At 40.0% G+C, this 19,225-nt stretch overlaps 1 protein-coding gene across 2 annotated transcripts in view; it reads left to right on the forward strand.

Moving 5' to 3' along the window:
• Positions 1-15,430, forward strand: part of enpp2 (ectonucleotide pyrophosphatase/phosphodiesterase 2) — a 30,854-nt gene extending 15,424 nt beyond the window's left edge. Inside the window, exons 11-26 of one of the 2 annotated variants that reach the window (XM_067602474.1) lie at positions 314-379; positions 1,632-1,704; positions 1,910-2,018; positions 2,152-2,277; positions 2,747-2,778; positions 2,933-3,060; positions 6,501-6,576; positions 6,737-6,824; positions 7,017-7,186; positions 10,412-10,547; positions 10,736-10,875; positions 11,467-11,602; positions 12,343-12,420; positions 12,600-12,732; positions 12,917-13,070; positions 13,793-15,430. In XM_067602474.1, the coding sequence (XP_067458575.1) occupies positions 314-379; positions 1,632-1,704; positions 1,910-2,018; positions 2,152-2,277; positions 2,747-2,778; positions 2,933-3,060; positions 6,501-6,576; positions 6,737-6,824; positions 7,017-7,186; positions 10,412-10,547; positions 10,736-10,875; positions 11,467-11,602; positions 12,343-12,420; positions 12,600-12,732; positions 12,917-13,070; positions 13,793-13,963 (1,816 nt within the window). In that variant the 3' untranslated portion in view covers positions 13,964-15,430. The remainder of the gene's footprint in view (positions 1-313; positions 380-1,631; positions 1,705-1,909; positions 2,019-2,151; positions 2,278-2,746; positions 2,779-2,932; positions 3,061-6,500; positions 6,577-6,736; positions 6,825-7,016; positions 7,187-10,411; positions 10,548-10,735; positions 10,876-11,466; positions 11,603-12,342; positions 12,421-12,599; positions 12,733-12,916; positions 13,071-13,792) is intronic. The other variant, XM_067602475.1, reaches the window with a different exon arrangement.
• Positions 15,431-19,225: the final 3,795 nt, after the last annotated feature.

The following is a 19,225-nucleotide window of genomic DNA, read 5'->3' on the forward strand; positions in this document are numbered from 1 at the left end:
TGGTTGGTGGGCTCATCACTACACAGGCAGCCTTTGACTTTCAGACACTTTAAACAGCGAGAGGGCTTTTGTTCTAGCCTATACTCTCCACTTTATGAGGCTCTTTGAGAGTTAAAGGATCAGTTTGGACATAAATCGTTCACGAGGGCAGCAGGCTATCAGAATCACAGTCTATTACCGTAACGCCATGTTTAAGCCTTTGTTGTCACTCTAAAATATATTTAGTGTTGTGAGCACCTATGGTTTCTTTCAAGCATCCACCAACATGGCCTTTCATTGTGTGTGTGTGTGTGTGTGTGTTTGTGTTTTCTAGAGCTATCCCACTGGAGAGGCGGATACTGACCATGCTGCAGTGGCTCCACCTCCCAGAAGGGGAGAGGTGAATTCAGTTTTTCATTTTTCTATCTGCTTCACATTTGTCTTTCATATTCCTGTTCTCTTCATTTATTTTCTTTGTCAACATTTGCAACCACAGCTTAGCTAGAGAGGGAAAAAATATGATCTTGTACCACAGTGGAATGTTCAAAATGAAAATACATATTCATATTCATTCATTAGGTTATACATTTTCTAACTGGTTGACATCATTCTTTTTTTAATATATATATATATTGGGGATTGTATGCCTTTATTGGACAGACACAATTGAGATATGACAGGAAACTAGGGGAGAGAGAGTCAGGGAAGGACATGCAACAAAGATCTGCTGCCAGAATAGACTTCTAATCGTACTGCTATAAATACTTGTATCACCACTACTGTATCTGCTGTCACCCTGCTACTACTAAACTACCACTGCTACCACTACCAGACTACTACACCACTACTATTAATCCTAGCTTTAGTTTGTGCCTCTCTTGTATCATCATCGCATCATTAAATTACATCCAGAGTCACAGAGCTGAGCATCTGTTATTACCAGAATCCTCAAAAAATGTTCCCAAGTTGTGACTCTATTTCCTAATCTAAACAAACACAGATGGAGGCCACAGGATGCATATCTCCTTGTTTGTGTAGCACAACGCTAGAAAAATACAAATGCATTATTAAGTTTAAGATGTTGATGAATAACCCCAACCCTGCTGATTAAACCTTTTCATTTTGCTTTGGTGCAGCACAAATTAAAATGTTATTTTGATGATGAAAAATACCTTCCAATCAGCAGCAAGCATTGTTAAATAACTGTCTATACTTTTCACCAGGAATTTACTTTTTTTTGTCAGAACATATTCTTAGCTCGATGACACTATGAATGTGTTGATAATAGATGAGAGGCACAAGGTTCACTGACACTCCTACTATTAGCACTACAACTGCTGTTGCTACTCTTACTACTACCTTTACCAGTTACGGTAGTGCTGCAGCTACTATAATTATTGCTAGTACCTGTATTGTTGACCTACCACTCAGCTGATCCATAATGCAGCAGCCAGGTCTCACAGGTGCCAGGAAATAAACCATATCATCCCTGTTGCAGCATCCTTGTACTGGATTCCTCTACACCCCATGATACACTCTTAGTCTTTTCACTTTGAAACCTTTTTTTAGAAAATTGATGTGTAAGTAAAGTTATTATTAGTGATTATTACTGTCGCCACAACTACTACAATTTGACTTGCATCTTGTTCCAGGCCCTATGTTTACGCCATGCACTCTGAACAACCAGACACATATGGACACAAAATGGGGCCCATGAGTGCTGAGGTGAGTACTGTGTATCTGTGTGTGTGTGTGTGTGTGTGTGTGTGTGTGTGTGTGTGTGTGTGTGGGTATGCATGGATACACATGGTAAAGCACACAAACCAGACACAAAGACACACTTACACACCCCTATAGTTTCTCCCTGTGTGTAGTTTGTATCATAATGACACCAAACACACAGTCAGTGGATGATGTCTGTGTGTTACAGTTGAATAATCCTCTGAGGGTGATCGACAGAATCTTCGGCCAACTGATGAACGGGCTTAAGCAGATGAAACTGCACCGCTGTGTCAACATTATCATGGTGGGCGATCACGGTACGGACACACACACCAGCACAAACACACACTGGGGTATCAAATCATCTTTTTTTATCGGGTTGGTATTTGGAGGAAGTGTAGGAACCAGCCAATCACACACACTCACACTCATCTTCTTGTGTGTTCTCAGGTATGGAAGAGGCTCACTGTGATCGCACTGAGTTCCTCAGTAACTACGTAAACAACGTTGATGACATCATCCTCATCCCTGGATCTCTAGGCAGAATACGCTCCAGATACCCCAGCAATCCTAAATGTCAGTGACTCTTTTGCACAAACAAGTATTTTTTTGTTTATCTTCCCTCTTTTTCATACAGACTTTTTTACTGTATTTTGGGCTTTTGGTCTGTTTGACCTTCACCAGTGAACATGACACTAATCATAATAATTTGTAGCCTGAGATCTGATCATTGGCAAAGTGTACAATACCTTCAGCAGCTACTAGTGGAAACATTGTTCTAAATGTATTGTGTCAGACCAAAGCCATGGTCCAACTTAACCTTGTTTTGTCTTGTTCCTGTAAAAACATTTTGTTCAGTGTCTACACTCATTTGTCCTACTAACCTACTTCTCAATGGTACAAAAATTGAAGTTTTATCAGGTTTTTCTGAGCGTAAAGTGTTAAAATACAGAACAATATGTTGTTTTGCTGCAAATATGTTTGATGTACTTGGCAAGACATGGCAACTGCTTCACAACAATTTTCACCATTGTTCTTTTTTCAGATGACCCCAAGGCTGTTGTTGCAAATCTAACTGTAAGTACTAACTTTGCATGAAAAATATGACAACTTAAAAAGAACTCATGGAGATTTAATAACAAGAAAATTGTACTATTGTGGAGCCAAGATAGCTGTCATCTGTAAATTGTGCCTCTCAGCTCAAAATACCAGAGCTTTTTCTTTTTTCCAGTGTAAGAAATCAGAGCAGCACTTTAAGCCGTACCTAAAGCAGCACCTGCCTAAGAGACTGCACTACGCTAACAACCGACGCATTGAAGAGATTCATCTGCTGGTGGAGAGGAAGTGGCATGTTGCCAGGTACAGTGCCATCACTACAAAAAGAAGAGCAAATTTACAACATATGTACTGTATATTTGCACTTCCTGTAATATATTTAATATATGGTAAACTAGACAGTAGTAAAACCTTATACAACGTTAATATGCCAATGTAGGTACAGTGTAAATGTGCAGAGAGCTGTCACAGAGAGCATGCAAGGTCCTGATTATTGATGCCTGCATATAAACCACAGTAATACATGCTACTAGTTCAAGATGCACAATCTCACATTCACATTTTATTGCACATCTTGCTTCACTTAAAAACATATTTTATGTCAACATGGGCTATCAACGCATCATTAACACGTGTAGCGCTGACAGGTTTTAAGATTTGTTGTCCCGAGCTACACTCATGTAAAAAAGCCACATCTTGTTCATAAAGTGAAGCTGGTGAAACATTAATGATATGCTAAAATGCACTCTGACAGGTGTTTGATGTAGAGCAGTGAAAAGTCTCACTGCAGTGATTCAGTGACAAAGTAAACATGAAGTCATCAAGACCGAAAGTGAAAACAAACCACTACAGTGTGTGTGTGTTTGTGTGTGTGTGTGTGTACATGTTCATGTCAGCAACAGCCTCCTTGCATGGAGCTGTCATGCTGTTTTGGTTGGTGAACCGTGGGAGAGCTACATTCTGTCTCACAAGTACACGCACACACATGCACACGCACACACACACACACACACACACACACACACATGCAGATCTCTAAATGAAAGAGATCTTTGAGGTTTCTGTGCAGCTCCGATAGACAGACGGGCTAATCGTTGGCACCGGTGCTGTGAGTGGAGTGTTGGAGCGCTCTCTCTCTCTCTTCTCTCTCTCTCTCTATCTCTCTCTCTCTCTCTCTCTCTCACACACACACACACTTACACACACACACACACACACACACACACACACAGGCACATATACATTAGTCAATGTCTGAGTAAATCCCAAACCAACTAAATGTTCTCACCAAATGAAACACTGAGTTTGTCTCATTTCCCCGAAAGCTAGTCATTTACATTTTTAACATGCTTGTGGCTTCACCCCCTAGACACGCACATCCGTATGTACACACACACACATATTAAGGTGTATAACTGGAAGTAGTGTTTTAATGGACACTTAATAAAAAGTGGCTGTTTTTCAATTAGAGGACCGTGGCTTGAAGTGTGTGAAGCGGTGGTTGTCCTGAGCTGAGAGCTGAAGTAGGTGAATACTGACAAAATACTGCAGTTCAACGTCATGTAATACCACAGTTTAACCCCTGAAAACATATGTACAATAGTCCTGTAATAGTTTAATCAAGCTTTTAGGACACTGTCAGTTTAGTTGATGTAATTCTAAATTTCCAGGACCACAAAAGTGGAAGTGTCATGGACTCATGGTTGTTGGACTCTTTGTGTTTTTGTTCTTTTGGTTGTCCAGTCCTTTTGGTCATGTGGTTTTGCTCATTTATGATTTGGGTTGTAGGTTTAAAGGACTGTCTTGCATTATTAGTTAGCTTATGGGGTTGTGTACTTTGGTTTATATTCATGTTTATTCTTGGACAGTTTAATGGGTTCTAGGTTTTGGTTTCCTGTTGCTCTGTTTCCCTCCTGTGTTCCTGCGCTCCTCCCCAGTCCATTTTCCCTCCACACCTGCCCTGCATCAAGCTTGTTAGCCCTGCCCTGCTCTCAGTGTTTTCCCCAGACTGCTCTTACCGTCACACCTGCCCTGTATCAGCCTCCCCGTGTTTCCCTCAACCTATCAGCTCCCAGCCTGCCTTTGTGTTTTGCCACCTGTTCCTTGTTCTTGCCATGTTAGTTCAGTTTTTATTTTAGTTCTGGTTTTCAGTTCAGTTTTGTTGGATCCGCTGTTCAGTTCAGTTTGCTGTTGGGTTTAGTCTTGTCCTGTGCTCTGTTTTGCTCAGCTAAGCCAGCTTTTGTTTTTGCCTGCTCAGTCTCAGAATAAAGAAGTTTTTTTCAGCCCTGCTTGGCCTGCAGTCTCTGCATTTGAGTCCACCTGCTCTGTTATTCCACTCATGACAAGAAGCAATACACAACTACAAACAGAAGAATAAAACAGATGTTGAGAATAATCAGAATCTTTTTAATCAGAATTATGAGGAGCAGAAAAAGATTGCCATTTGTCATGGGGCTGCTTAGTTTGGCAGATCTGTGAAGTAATACTGTTTTTTTCTAAACCTTATGTTAATGTAATAAACCAGTAACTCCTTTGTGGCACATTCCAAGAGCTCATGTCTTTAAGAGAATAAGAAACGGCCTCTGGCCTTTTTTGTATTTTCTTTTTCTCTCTCTTCTCATTCTTCTTCTTTTACTGTCATATTAACCTCACTTTTCACTGTGTTGCCATACTCAAAAACATCTGAAACTTTCCACATTTGTTAGTATTCCTGGCACCAGACGAACCAAGTTGACTAGAGAGAAGGGAAATAACAACCCAGGACGTGCTGCATTTTGCTGGACAAAGTTTTACGTTTTCCATAACTGATAATGAAAGTTTCTGATGGATTTCCCAAGATTGACCTCACAAATAGTCTAACATTGGATTTTCCAAAAACCTTTCTTTGTCATCTTCCTCTGCTGTATGTTACATCTGAACAGTCTAAAGATCATCAGGTGGGCAACTTCCAGAATGGGAGAGGAAATATGAATGTCCTTAAGAGACATTTTAGTTTTGCACTTTAAATCTTTGGCAGATTGGATGAAGAGATTCAAGATGCTCTAAATTCATGATAATTAGCTTGATTGTTTTGAAATTTGGTAGACATACTGTATATCCTCACAAGACAGATACATAATCTGTATCCCAGAAGTGCCTCAACCAAATCAGTTGGCTTGTATATATCACACATAAGAAAGAATTTCATACTTAGTGAGAAATTATTTGATCAATTTTTCATCCCTCTGGCTTTTGGATCTGTATATTCCCAGGTAGATCTCATAGCCTGCAGGCAAGCTGCTTATTGAAATAAATGCTGCTGTCTCACGCAAAACTCCTCTCACACCTATTTACTTCAACATTATCCCAGTTTCTGCATGTGTATTGGCCACTGTTACCACAGAATTGCTGTTTTTACTTAAGATATTCTGCTGATGATTTTTGACTGTCTATGAGTACCACCTACTGCACACACCCTGTTAAATGTTGCTATTATTACTTCCAAATAAATCCATTGTTGCTGCTGTTAGAAGTGCTGCACATTTTTTTACAGGAAAGTGTTAAAAAAGACACAAGACACCAAGTGTTTCTAACAAGCAAATGTAAAAGCTTTAAAGAAGGGGATACTGTTACATATCAGTGGAGATACTTAAAAGCTAGTTTACTGCTGGGATGACCAAACACTAGTGTGACAAGCTTACATATAGAAAGCAGAGCTAACCATAAAGTGCGTCAAACTAATTCTGATCCATCCTTCATCACAGGAAAGTCCCTGAAGGGAAGAGGCACTGTGGCTTCTCAGGTGACCATGGATATGACAATAAGATCAACAGCATGCAGGTACTCTCTCTAATCTTTAATGATTCTTATTCACTACTTCATCTCAGTTTTCAAGGGGGACTGTCCCCTTTGGAGTATTAAGACTTAAAGCTGATACAATGATATTTTGTTAAATATTGTGACAAATCATGTGACATGTGCCATCGCCTTTCATTTTCAGACTATATTCTTGGGTTATGGACCTACATTTAAATTCAAGACTAAAGTTCCAGCCTTTGAGAACATTGAGCTTTATAATGTTATGTGTGGTAAGACATATTCTGTGTTTCTAATTCTAATCAACATAAAGTATGAATTTCTTGAAAGCTTGAAGCCAGAATATGTTTTAATGAATGTAATGAATATGTGAGTTGACTAGTCACAACATAAATGGTGTTTTTTGTGCGACTACTTGCACTTATTCTTTTAACTGACGTGAAAGTGATTTCTCTCGCTCTCAGATCTTCTGGGTCTGAAACCAGCCCCCAATAACGGAACCCGTGGTAGTCTGAACCACCTGCTGAGAAGCCCCCCCTACAGACCCACCATGCCAGAGGAGGTTTCCAGGCCAACAGCTTCCAGTCTTGTTCCCACAGGAACAGACGACCTGGGCTGCAGCTGTGACGACAAGGTCAGCCATGATGACTCAGTGGCAGACCTGGGCGCAGCTTCCTGTACAGTAGACAGCTGAAAGGAATACTAGTTTTTAGGAGATTGGCTCGTCAGTCAGCTCACTTATGTTACTGATGACAACAGTGAAACCAAAATCATCCTGATCTTCATCACTTTCAGTGGTGCTCCGTGCTAACACTTTACTATAAATGGGTTGGGTGATGGCAGGTATCAAATGTGTCTGTAATTCACTATGTGAGATAATAAGTAATTATTTAGTAATCATAACTTAGTCATTGTAGCAGCTGTAAAGCTAAGAAATGAGTAGTTATGTGAAATATGAAATGTGATGAATGTTATACGTCAGAGGGATGATTCCAGTTTATTATGACTTGGATCTAATTTCCAAAGGTTTGACCATTGGTTCTATTGGTTTTGATAATATTGGAATCACATAAGTAGCTGCTGAGATCTAGTAATGCTGTGACATTGCTAAAAAGAAGTCTGACAGCACAAGAAATGGCGCATTCCTGTCATCTCTCTACTATTAGTGATAATGAAGGCATAAACATGCCCAAATATACGTACAAAAAATTAACCAAACTGTCTGTTGTGAATATCCATCAGTTTACAGACTGACTTTTTGGTTCAACCTTTTCATCGCGATGTCTCTGTGTTCATAGAGCTCAGTATTTACTTTGTTAGGTACAATGTTATCAGAACTGATAGACACAATTGGCAAAATATCAAAAATAGTATTGAAATTGCAGTAAACCAGAATTATCCCTTTAAGTTGAAACTTTAACATATGACATTGGTAAGATTTATAGAGAAAGATGATGCCCACAGGAGCAGAAGGAGGAGAGAAGCAGTGTTCTTTGGCCTGATGTTAGTGCTAGAGAATAACTCAGTGCCAGGGAGTGATTTCCCTGTTTCCACAAGAAAGGTGGGCCATGAGTGAACAGTAAAAATCACAACACACCTGACAACATTAACTTTGTAGAGCAGTAAATATTTCACTGTATTAGCAGTATAAATGTACAGACCATATAATGGAAACCAGTTTCAGTCACTAAAAAGTCAGCTCTCTTAGTGAGAACAATGCGATAAAAGTTTCCCTAAACATAGTGTAGTATAAATAGTTGGCATGGAGCACCAGAGCTAACTGTGGTACATGGATACTTTTGGTATAATTTCATGTTTGCATCACTTTTAGGTAAGTTGGTCAACAAGCCAATCTCCAAAAACGATAATGTAATCCTTTAATGTGATGATAATGATGCTTGGACAACTTTTTGACTCAATGCTGCATGGCAGTTTTGCTGCAATAAGGTTTGGTTACTACAAATGCTACTGTCATCTAGCGTTCATTAGCTTACAGTTTGTATAAATGATCAAATACTCCTGACATAAATGCTGGTAAAAGTGCCAGTCAGCATGTTCTCAAACTGTTTCCTGTAGATCATTACCTCCTGGGTTGCACCTTATGTTACAGCTCCCTCTTCTGTAATTACAGTCAAATAAGAACTATATGACACCTCCCTGGAGCCAAATTAGACCCTTACAAAGCTCAGCAAAGTATGACTAACCTGGCTGTGTTGCTGGCCACAGACCAATCATTCACCTTTTCTTGACTGTGTTTGGCCTTGTCACATTGGTGGATTTGGTTTCACTGTGAGACCACTCAACATCCCCTGAAAAGCAGCACTGCTCAGTCTCTCTGTGTCCTTGCAGTGTTGGTATTACCACCATCTGTATTTAGTAATACATTCATATTACAGATAAAGGGGGCTATAAGGAGCACCTTTACAAAAACATCTCTGCATTCAGCGTATTGACTCCTTGCTGAGTCAATCCTTGGATGGAGATGAGATTAGAATGAGATGAAACATGAGGATCATTTGATTTAGCTTATTGCTCATGTGACTTATTGACTTTATTGGTTGCTAAACATGATATTTTACACCGGCCACTTCTCAAACCTGTCATCCATCATCACTGGCTGCTCCTTAGTCATCATAATTTTTGTTATTCTATTTTTAAATGTGTCTAAGAATAATGAATTGTGTACAAGCCTGATGTGCAGGAACAAAAACTTAACAGTTGACTCAGGAGTTCATGGTAACACTGATCCTGAACTGCTGCTTTTCTGTTCAAATGAGAAAGGAAAATAATTCACATGCTCCTCATGCAGTCTAGATACTTGAACGTTTGCTGATATTGTGTCTGCTAAGTAAATCTTGGTTGAAAAAGCTCCATTGTTTCCATTTTGAGGTGAGATTTGCCTTGACTGAATCTCTAATGCATTATTTTTATAGAAATCATCTTAAAAATGCTGATAACATTTTGGGCCATTTTGGTCAGTACAGATCCTCTCACCATAAAGTGACTGCTATTTATTATATTTATGTATTTATGTTTATTTTTCTTAAGAAAATGTAGTGGGCCAGTCCACTCACATTTTAGTACTACTTTATTTCAAACCCCACAGTCATAACACAAAAAGAAAGAAAAAGAAAATTCATGATTTAAGCACAGGTCGCTGTCAACTTCCCATTGTTCCCAGCAGCATTCAGTTACCATAACAGATCAAACTAATGCTTTCATCAGGTGGGAATACTGGGATTAGTTGGTCTTGATCTGTAGAGCAGAGTGTGTCTGTAGCAGCTCTCTGCCCTGTGAGGTGACTTTTAGCAGCAGTGACTGAAGGGGTTTTAAATACAGATGTTGTCTTTGTTGGGAATTTTTCTTAACTTTTATGTTTTGCTTTTAAACGTGTCTTTTTACACAGCAGTCTTGTAAAAAGAATCATCTGCATGGGCCTATCATCCATGATTATTTGATGATTTGTGTCTGTCTGTATGTGTGTGAATGAGCCTGTTTGACATGTAAAAGTGTATTGAAATACCTGATTGCTCTGTTGTGTCTTCTATTCAGCTTCTTTAAAAGCTGAAATAACCTTGTTGCCTTGTTTCTGCTGCAGAGCTGGGGTCAATTCACCTTCACTTCAGTCAATTCACTGGAACAAAATGACCTAACCAAAGGGCTTTTCATTGAGGTTTACCGTTCACAGTTGACTACCTTCTCAGTGTAGTATTTGTGGAGGTCGACTTCCTGAATTGCTGGGATTGGGAGTGAATTAGACCCGACCCTGCTCTGCAGTGTTTCACTTCACCTATACTGTGTTTGTGATTCCCATGTAGATCTCTGGCAAGAGATTGTTCAATCTCCGATCTTTTTGCAGTTGCGTGTAAAAAGTAGGGGCCAGAGAGGTTTGAAAGTGACCCTTGTACGAGGCTATAACCTGGAGTCACTCTGGCTCTGTCTCTTACAGAACAAAGTGGAGGAGCTAAACCAGCGACTGAGGCAAGCTATTGATGGTCAGTCTGTCCTGATGCTATGAATGATCTTGAAATGATTATGATCCTATGCATGCGGTAATGGATCATGCATGTGTAATGGCTTCTGGTTTTCACATGTTGTTCATTCATTTCAGCAGTTTAAAGAGTAGTGCTTCATTACATCCCTGCCTCTCCTGTGCTGCGTCCCTGTACTGTTCCTCTCTCAGACAGCAGGAACCTGCCGTATGGTCGACCTGCTGTACTCTACCGAACCAAATATTCCATCCTCCACCACAGTGACTACATCAGTGGCTACAGCGAGGCTCTCTCTATGCCTCTCTGGACATCATACACTGTCAGCAGACAGGTACTGTACATCTTTTAACTGTCAACAGTCAACAAATGTCTCTCATTCAGAGGACAGGATGAAAAAATGTCGATCTTACACACCAACATTAGTTTAGTTTCAGTCAGAGATTACTGACTCAACAGTAGATATGCCAGAGATTACTCTTTTAAACATTGTGTCCCCTTACTCATGGATAGAGGATTTTTGAAGACATACTAGCAGGAATACAACTCTCTCGTCAGTGAAATGCTCAAAGTTGTGCTGGACCCTTAATGTAGTAGCGGACAGTGTGAGTGAAATATGGTTGGGGGTTAAACAGGCTACACTTCCTGCACTTTCTGTGCTTCAAGCTCCGTCTGCTGCTAAAAATAGAGTTAAACACCCTCCCTAGGGTGGATCCAGTTATAAGTATGAGGAAGATTATATTTATCCAGCATTGTGTCTTAGATTGAGCTCTGCCATTGGTAAATTAAAACTGCAATACAGACTTCACACATAACATCACATCCATGTAGCTACAGCTCTTGTCTTTCATGCAGCCAAACACTGTGTAATGTCAATACATTTTATGTCCCTTGTGTGTGTATGTGTGTGTGTATGATCCTACAGGTAGATGTGTCTCCTCTGCCTGAAGCCCTGTCCAATTGTGTGCGACCTGATGCCAGAGTCCCTCCAGCCTACAGCCAGTCTTGTACCAACTACAGAGCAGACAAACAGATCACTTATGGCTTCTTGTACCCACCACGTAAGTAACTAACACAACTGAAACACAGTTTGGCCAGTGAATCGTCAGTTACAACCACATTTACTGCTCAGTTCCACTGAGGTAAAAATAGAAATATTTGCTGTCTACACCAAATGTGCTTTCAATGTAAGTGATGGGAGCCAAAATCCACAGTGTGTCCACACAGTCATTTTGTGCAAAAATGCATTTAAAAGTTGATGTGAAGCTTATATGAGTCTTCATCAGTCTGAGTTAGTCATATCAAGTGGATATCTGACAGATTTACAGTCTTGTTAGCATCAAATTCCCTCTTTATGTTTCCTCAGTCAGTGTTCCCCTGTTGAGCTGTGGTGGAAGTATAGTAACAAAAAGAGGAACTTTGGCTCTAAAAAGACTGTAACGTTGAAAGATATTTACTAGATTTGACTCATTTGGACGCTGAAGTTTCCTATTAGCTTCAGAAAAACTTTTAAATACATTTTTGCACAGAAGGAGGACTGTGGATTTTGTCCCCCATCACATACATTGTAAGTGCATTATGAAGGGATCTTCTAATGGTCAGTATGATCATGGTCAGTATGATTACAGCAAGAAAAACATGTTTCAATGTTCATTTGAGCACCTGACTGTTGTTTTAAAACACACTTGAAAAATTGTGAACCCGTCCTTTAAAGCATAATTTTTGATCTGAGAACATTACTGCACTGTAAATATATTTTAATAATACATATTTTAATCATATGCTTTTTCTTTATTAACAGAATTATCCTCAGGCATAGACAAAAAATATGATGCTGTACTCATCACCAACACCGTCCCCATGTATCCTGCCTTCAAGAGTAAGTCTTTATTCTGGGGTGATGTAAGTGGAAACCTGCTAAGACCTTGTATCTCATGATTTTGACTGTATTTCTCCTGCACAGTGATGAAGCCAAATATATTCCCTTGTTTCTCTTCATCCTTACACCTCTCACTGATTGTCTCTTCGTTTCCACACTCGTCTACCTTTCTCTCTCAGGAATATGGACTTACTTCCAGAGAGTGCTGGTGAAGAAATATGCCACAGAGAGAAACGGGGTGAACGTGCTCATTGGACCCATATTTGACTATGACTACGATGGTGTCAGGGACTCAGCTGACAAGATAAAAGAGTAAGAACATTCATACTTCACTTCTAATTTTGCCTCGATACTTCTTACTTGTTTAAGGCAGTGCAGGATTCACTCAGAACAAAAAAGACACAAATAGATTTCTCATTTCGTGGGCTAAAAGGAAAAGTGTGTCCCTTTGTTATAAATAAAACAAGTTAAGTCGAGTTTTCTTTTTTGATTGCAGGTATGTAAGTGGGATGATACCCATCCCCACACACTACTTTGTGGTCCTGACCAGCTGCTTAGACTTCACACAGGCTGCAGACTCGTGCGGGGGCCCACTCAGCAGTGCTGCCTTCATCCTGCCGCACAGATCCAGCAACGACGAGACCTGCAATGTAAGGAACAGCATATCTTTAAATGCATGATCACATTTTAATAGCACTTATTTTCTGAGTATAGTGTAATATCTACATATGGCCTCTTAGATAACTTACTCACAAATGGAAAAAAAAAACTGTATGTGCCATCAGAATATAAAAATTAAGACAACTGCAGGTCCAGAAGAGACTTACTTACTTAAAATTATAATTTTCCTGAAAAATGAGCAAGCAACAGTTTATACATCTGCCCAGCACTTCTGTGCAGTGTCTCCAGCTGCAGCGTGAATTGCAAGATACAGTTTATGAGCACAGGTTTTGGTACATGTTTCTGTACAGGCACGATGGTACCAAACCTGACTGTGAAGTTAGGTATAGTCACAGCACATGGCTGTTGTTCGACAAGAAATAGTTCCAGCACCTAACTGTACCCAAGACTACAAACTGAACAAACATGATACAACATGTTAAATTAGTTAGTTGGTGTATTTTTCACTTTGGACAGAGCCAGGCTAGCCGTTTCCCCCTGCTGCCAGTCTGCTAAGCTAAGCTAACCACATCCTGACTCCAGTTCCATACTTAGTGCACAATCACGAGATTGATACTGATCTTCTCAGTCTTGTGACAATGTGACTACACTGAACTATTCCTTTAAAGCCAAGCCTCTTTAGGGTTATGATCAACGGAGGCTTTCAGAGTCCCACTCTAATGCCTTTGTGCTCCTCGCTGCCTCCCTGCAGAGCTCAGAGGAGGAGTCTCGCTGGGTGGAGGACCTGATGAAGATGCACACAGCTCGGGTCAGAGACGTGGAGATCCTGACCGGCCTGGACCTGTACCGCAGAACCACTCGGAGCTACGCTGAAATCCTCTCGCTCAAAACCTACATGCACACCTATGAGAGTGAGATCTGATCTCCACTGGTTCTGTTCACTTCAATGTCCGATATCTTATTCAACCGTGGTGGATGCATGTGGTACCAGGAAGAGATGTAATCATCTCTATTACACTGACCTACACCAGCTGTAGCTCTGGCTGGATGCAGCCATGTCGTGACCCTTTCACTGAGCATTTGGTTTAAATCGTTCCTTTCATCTGTGAAGATACAGTTTTTAACACCACTGAGCTGCTAGCTGTGGTACTGGCCTCTGTACTTTAATCAGTTTAGCAGTAAAGCAAAACATGTCCTCTGCTGTGTTTCATGTTTTGCACTCAGATTCAGTGAAATGACCTTAAACTGAAAGAAACCTGCAGATCAAGAACAACAGAGCTAGATGTTATGCTGGAATTCTGAAACACAGCTTATTTGACATTTTCAGTATGCAAGGAATGTTGTATCAAGAGCTCAAATGAAATCTATAGCAGTCATTTTGTGTCATACTGTGTAAATATCAGAGCAGCCATTGAGGTTAATCCTCATCTGCCCTGTCAGGTATCTGCAGTTCCCTTTGATACATGTCAGATTTTATCTGAACTGTTGCCAAAACCTTTGCTTGAATATTATCCAGCACCGGGTTTTCTATTTGTCAGGCTGTTGGAGGCAATTTAATTAAACACAACTTTATTTAGGAAAATGCATCAGGGTAGCACAATGTAAACTCAAATAACTAGTCTTATGATTTGAAAGTCAGGTCCACATACTGCAGATGAACTCTTGTTAACCAAGAAACATATTTGTGTTTTTTTCTTTAAAGAAAATGTATAGCACATACAAATTAAACTTATTTTCTAGAAAACAATATTCCATATGTGTAAAAAATATTATGTTTTAAAAAAAAATATCTTAAATTGCACTACAGAGCTGTCAACAGAATCAGACCATCACTTTTTTTAAGTATTAAGGCTGGATTATAAAACCAGAGCAATGAGCTCATATTTTGTTTCCTGTATAACATTAATCTGTTTGACATAAAGTTTACTCAGTATGTCTGCATTGAACTGTTTCACATTATGTTCAGTGACTGAAGAAGATATTGCCTTTATTTTTTGACATGGAATGATAATGCAATGTTGTTTTTGTGTGTGTGTGTGTGTGCGTGTGTGTGTTGAATTCAGGACATTTTTTGTTTGTGTTTGAGTGTGTGTGTGTGTGTGTGTGTGCGTGTGTGTGTGTGTGTGTGTGTGTGTGTGTGTGTGTGTGTGTGTGTGTGTTTGTGTTGTGATGTTGACTTTTTGTTCTGTGCACAATAACAATAATGTCAATGATGATGATTCATTAATGTTTTACCTAAAACATGTACCACCTGTGAGACTTATTTATGCTTTATGTAAATGTCATCACAATAAACCAGTTTTTACTAAATGAAGTGTGGTGTACAGGAAGTTAGCCCGACTGCTTTTCAGTCTTTCAGCTGTGGATTAAATACAATAGAAATTTAGAAGATGTGGAGAACTTAAGTCATTGACTGTGTGATTGTATGTTCTATTTATTTTAAACAAATGTAAATTTAACATTAATCACAATACATAGCAGCTACATGTTATTACCACATGAGCCTGCAACCAATTGTATGCAGAGAAAAGACTTGTCTCATACATGTTCTGAACAGTCTTCCAAGCACTCGCTGCAGCGCTTGAAGTGTTTTGCTGTGAGCTCACTGTAATAAGTGAAGGCGACTCATATGAGCACATTAACATTTTTATCAACTCAGATCTTTCTTGGTCTGAATTTTGCTGGTTGGACAGTCAGAGGACACAGTTTAGAAAGATTTGGGTAAGAAAATCAGCCTGCTGTACAGTGAGGGGGTTTTGCTGGTGCTGGACTTTGTTGGCAATGATTTCACTGTATAAACTTGGAATCGGTGTTTAAAAAATTACCTGTTTGCTGTACAAAAATCATTAGGTTAATAAGACTATCGTAAGATCTCAATGTAACATCAGAATATTTACATAATGAAGTTACACTGCTGTGCCAAATGCGTAAATTGCGCATAGCTGCAAAACCAACAACTATGCAACAACTAGCACATTATGGATGCCGCTGCTGTTTGACAACCACAACTATTTAATAAAGTCAAGGGAAAGGAGCCACAGCATGAGACAGTGTCTGAAAGTGGATATTTCACACCAAATATTTGAGAGTTGGCAGCGCTGTGAAGTTGACGGAGCTGAGCTCTGGTGGGCTCCGGCCCAATTTTACTACTGCCTATATATATTCCATATTACTCTTAAGCCTACATTCTTGGAATATTATATCGATTCATTGATGTGTTCATATAAGCAGTATTTTAATGCTGTCAAGGTAGAGCTCATTTTAACAATTTATACTAATCTATGACAATGCATATTGAATGAAGTTCTATGTTTTACGTGTAAAATATTGATCTGAAACAAAGCTACTAACTATAGCTGTTAAATGTAGTGAAGTGAAAAGTACACTTGGTTAATTTCCACTTACCCAATAATTAGGATTTTGTAATGACTCATTTCTGACTTATTTCTATCTGATTTAGATTAGAACGACTCATATCCTTATCTGCGCTGTGGGCGTCAGACACATATTTTTTTCTCCATGGATACCAACTTTTTTTTTTTAAAACTACGTCATAACTGAACATACGAAACATTCGGTTCTTTATGCCTTAATGACACATGATGGTTTGATGCTTCTCCCATGTAGTTGATCCTAGATGAAATTGTTGCATAGCTGAACACACTTGCTCTATTTGGAAATACTTTGACTTATAAAAATGTCTTTCCTGTCATACACAGAGAGAGATTTCCAGGTACATGAGAATGACATTCTGTCTGGTAAATCTTGTAGGTACCTGGTACGGAATTTGAAAGGAGAGGGGAGCTTTGGGCAAGTAGCCCGGTGTATAAAATTGGACACCATGGAGGATGTGGCAGTCAAGATTATAAGGAAATATCCAACCTGGGCTGGTAAAAAAGAGGCATCTGCTCTGAAAGAAGTCAGTATTCTTGACATGAACAAGAACAACATGGTGAAGTTTTTTGAATCCTTCAAGTACAAAGGCCATGTTTGTGTTGTTTTGGAAATGTTAGACAAAAGTTTGCAAGACTTTGTAAATGAAAGGATGAAGCCACTGTGTGTGTCTGAGATTCGAGTTATCACGCAACAGCTGCTGGTGGCTCTAAACGCCCTGAAAGGCATAGGTATGGTGCATGCAGACATCAAGCCAGATAATGTGATGCTGGTGAATCATCAGTTGCAGCCATTCAGGGTGAAACTGATTGACTTTGGTTTTACCATTCGGGTTTCCAAAATAAAGAGAGGCACTGCCGTTCAGGCTCTTGGTTACAGAGCTCCTGAGGTCATCCTTGGCCTCCGGTTGAGTGAGGCCATAGATATGTGGGCTCTTGGCTGCGTAATGGCATTCCTGTATCTGAGCCTGCACCTGTATCCTGTACGGTGTGAATACGAGATCATTAGAATCATCGTGCAGATGCAGGGTCAGCCCGACGATCGCCTGCTGAATGCTGGATCCCGTACTAAGGATTTTTTCAGCAAGAACAAAGGCTTCACCCAGCAGCTATGGAGTATGAAGACAAGAACTGAATATGTGCTTGCAACAGGCCAAGAGTCCCATCGATGTAGGACCATTTCCAACAAGTACACTCGTCTGGATGACATGATAGCGGACCACCCAGAGCCGAAAACCACCACTGAGTATGAGGACACACTGGCGTTTATAAGTCTCCTCAAACGGATGCTGCGTGTGGATTCTGTCAAAAGAATTACCCCCACTGAAGCTCTGGGGCACCGGTTTATCACAATGAGACACTTTCCCAGAGACACTGATCCAGACCTTTATGTGGCATCATCCCGTGTGAACATGAGCGTGTGCCCACCCCAGGACTCACCAGTTGAAATAAACTGCTTTGTAACCTCCAGTGAAGTTTCACACTATGGAGCACCGGCCGTCAGCCCACACACCTTTTCAACCACCACTGGTTGTGATGATAAAAGCAATGCTGGCAATAATGATGCCACAAATGGTGCAGCTTTACCTCCCTCCGTTAGCGGTCATCCAGATGGGTTCAACACGGGCAGTGATGGAGGATACTTTGTCTCAGTTAAAAGACAGGCAATTAGGAGATTCTTTTCCAGCATGAGCAAGGCCATGTGTTGCTGCTCTGTAGATGTTGTGAATGACTGATGTCCTGAGAGAATCCACAGTAATTTATAGCCTTATAGCAAAAAAGTCATTATGGGTCAGTCAATACTGGGAGCTGTTTAGGATGATACCTCCAACCTTGAACTGGCCAGCTTCTCCCCATTGGTCTAAGTCTCAAATATCCATACTAAGGATTTTGTTCTCCTGTGAGACTCCCACCCATCCAACACACACACACCTTCCATTTTTAACTTATTATTATCTGGTTAATTAATATAATAAACAAAATAAACTTTAAAATTGTGTTTGCTTTGTTTCTTTCCCCTCTGGTCACTCATCCTCAGTGACACATCTATAACCTCTACATATGCATGTGCACCCACATATCCTTGTAACCAACTGCCCTCCTCCTCCTATAACACACACACACACACACACACACACACACACACACACGCACAATCCACATGAATTGAACTGTTGTCGTGTCACATCAGTTTTAACCAATACTTCAGCCTATGCTAAAGTATGTATAGGCTTGTTTTTTCTATTGTGTCAGACTTTGTCAGATTATCCACTATGTTATGTGTCTTGTTTGACACGTGTTACGTCTTCTGATTCACCTTGCTGTTTGTTTTGTTTCAGGTGGATCATCAGATCCAACTGGGAACACCTGGGCCCAGTGTTCCCAGTCTACAAAGTCCTGGTTGCTTCTAACACTTTCTCTCTCTCTCCTTCCCTGCAGGCACCTGTTTGGTTATGTTGCAGCCTTAGTTCCTTTTTATGTTCCTTTTTATGTTCTGCACCTTACAACATACACACACTATCTTCACTCTCATGCACATCCTACACTACTGATTCCACTACATGTTCTTGTGTACTTTTGTTATATAATTAATTAATCTCAGCTTGATCAAATAAATTACATTTGTTAAAACCTTTAATATGCTGTGTCTCCTCATATTCTTCATGGTCCAAGTGAGACCTACTGTATGTTATGTCTTCTTTGATGCGTCATGTCTTGTTACATCATCTTATGTCTTGACTATATATCATGCTCCAAGACTGTATAGGACTGCTGGTCCTCCAGCGGCCACG

Source organism: Thunnus thynnus, chromosome 10 (assembly GCF_963924715.1).
Source record: "Thunnus thynnus chromosome 10, fThuThy2.1, whole genome shotgun sequence".
Lineage (NCBI taxonomy): Eukaryota > Metazoa > Chordata > Actinopteri > Scombriformes > Scombridae > Thunnus > Thunnus thynnus.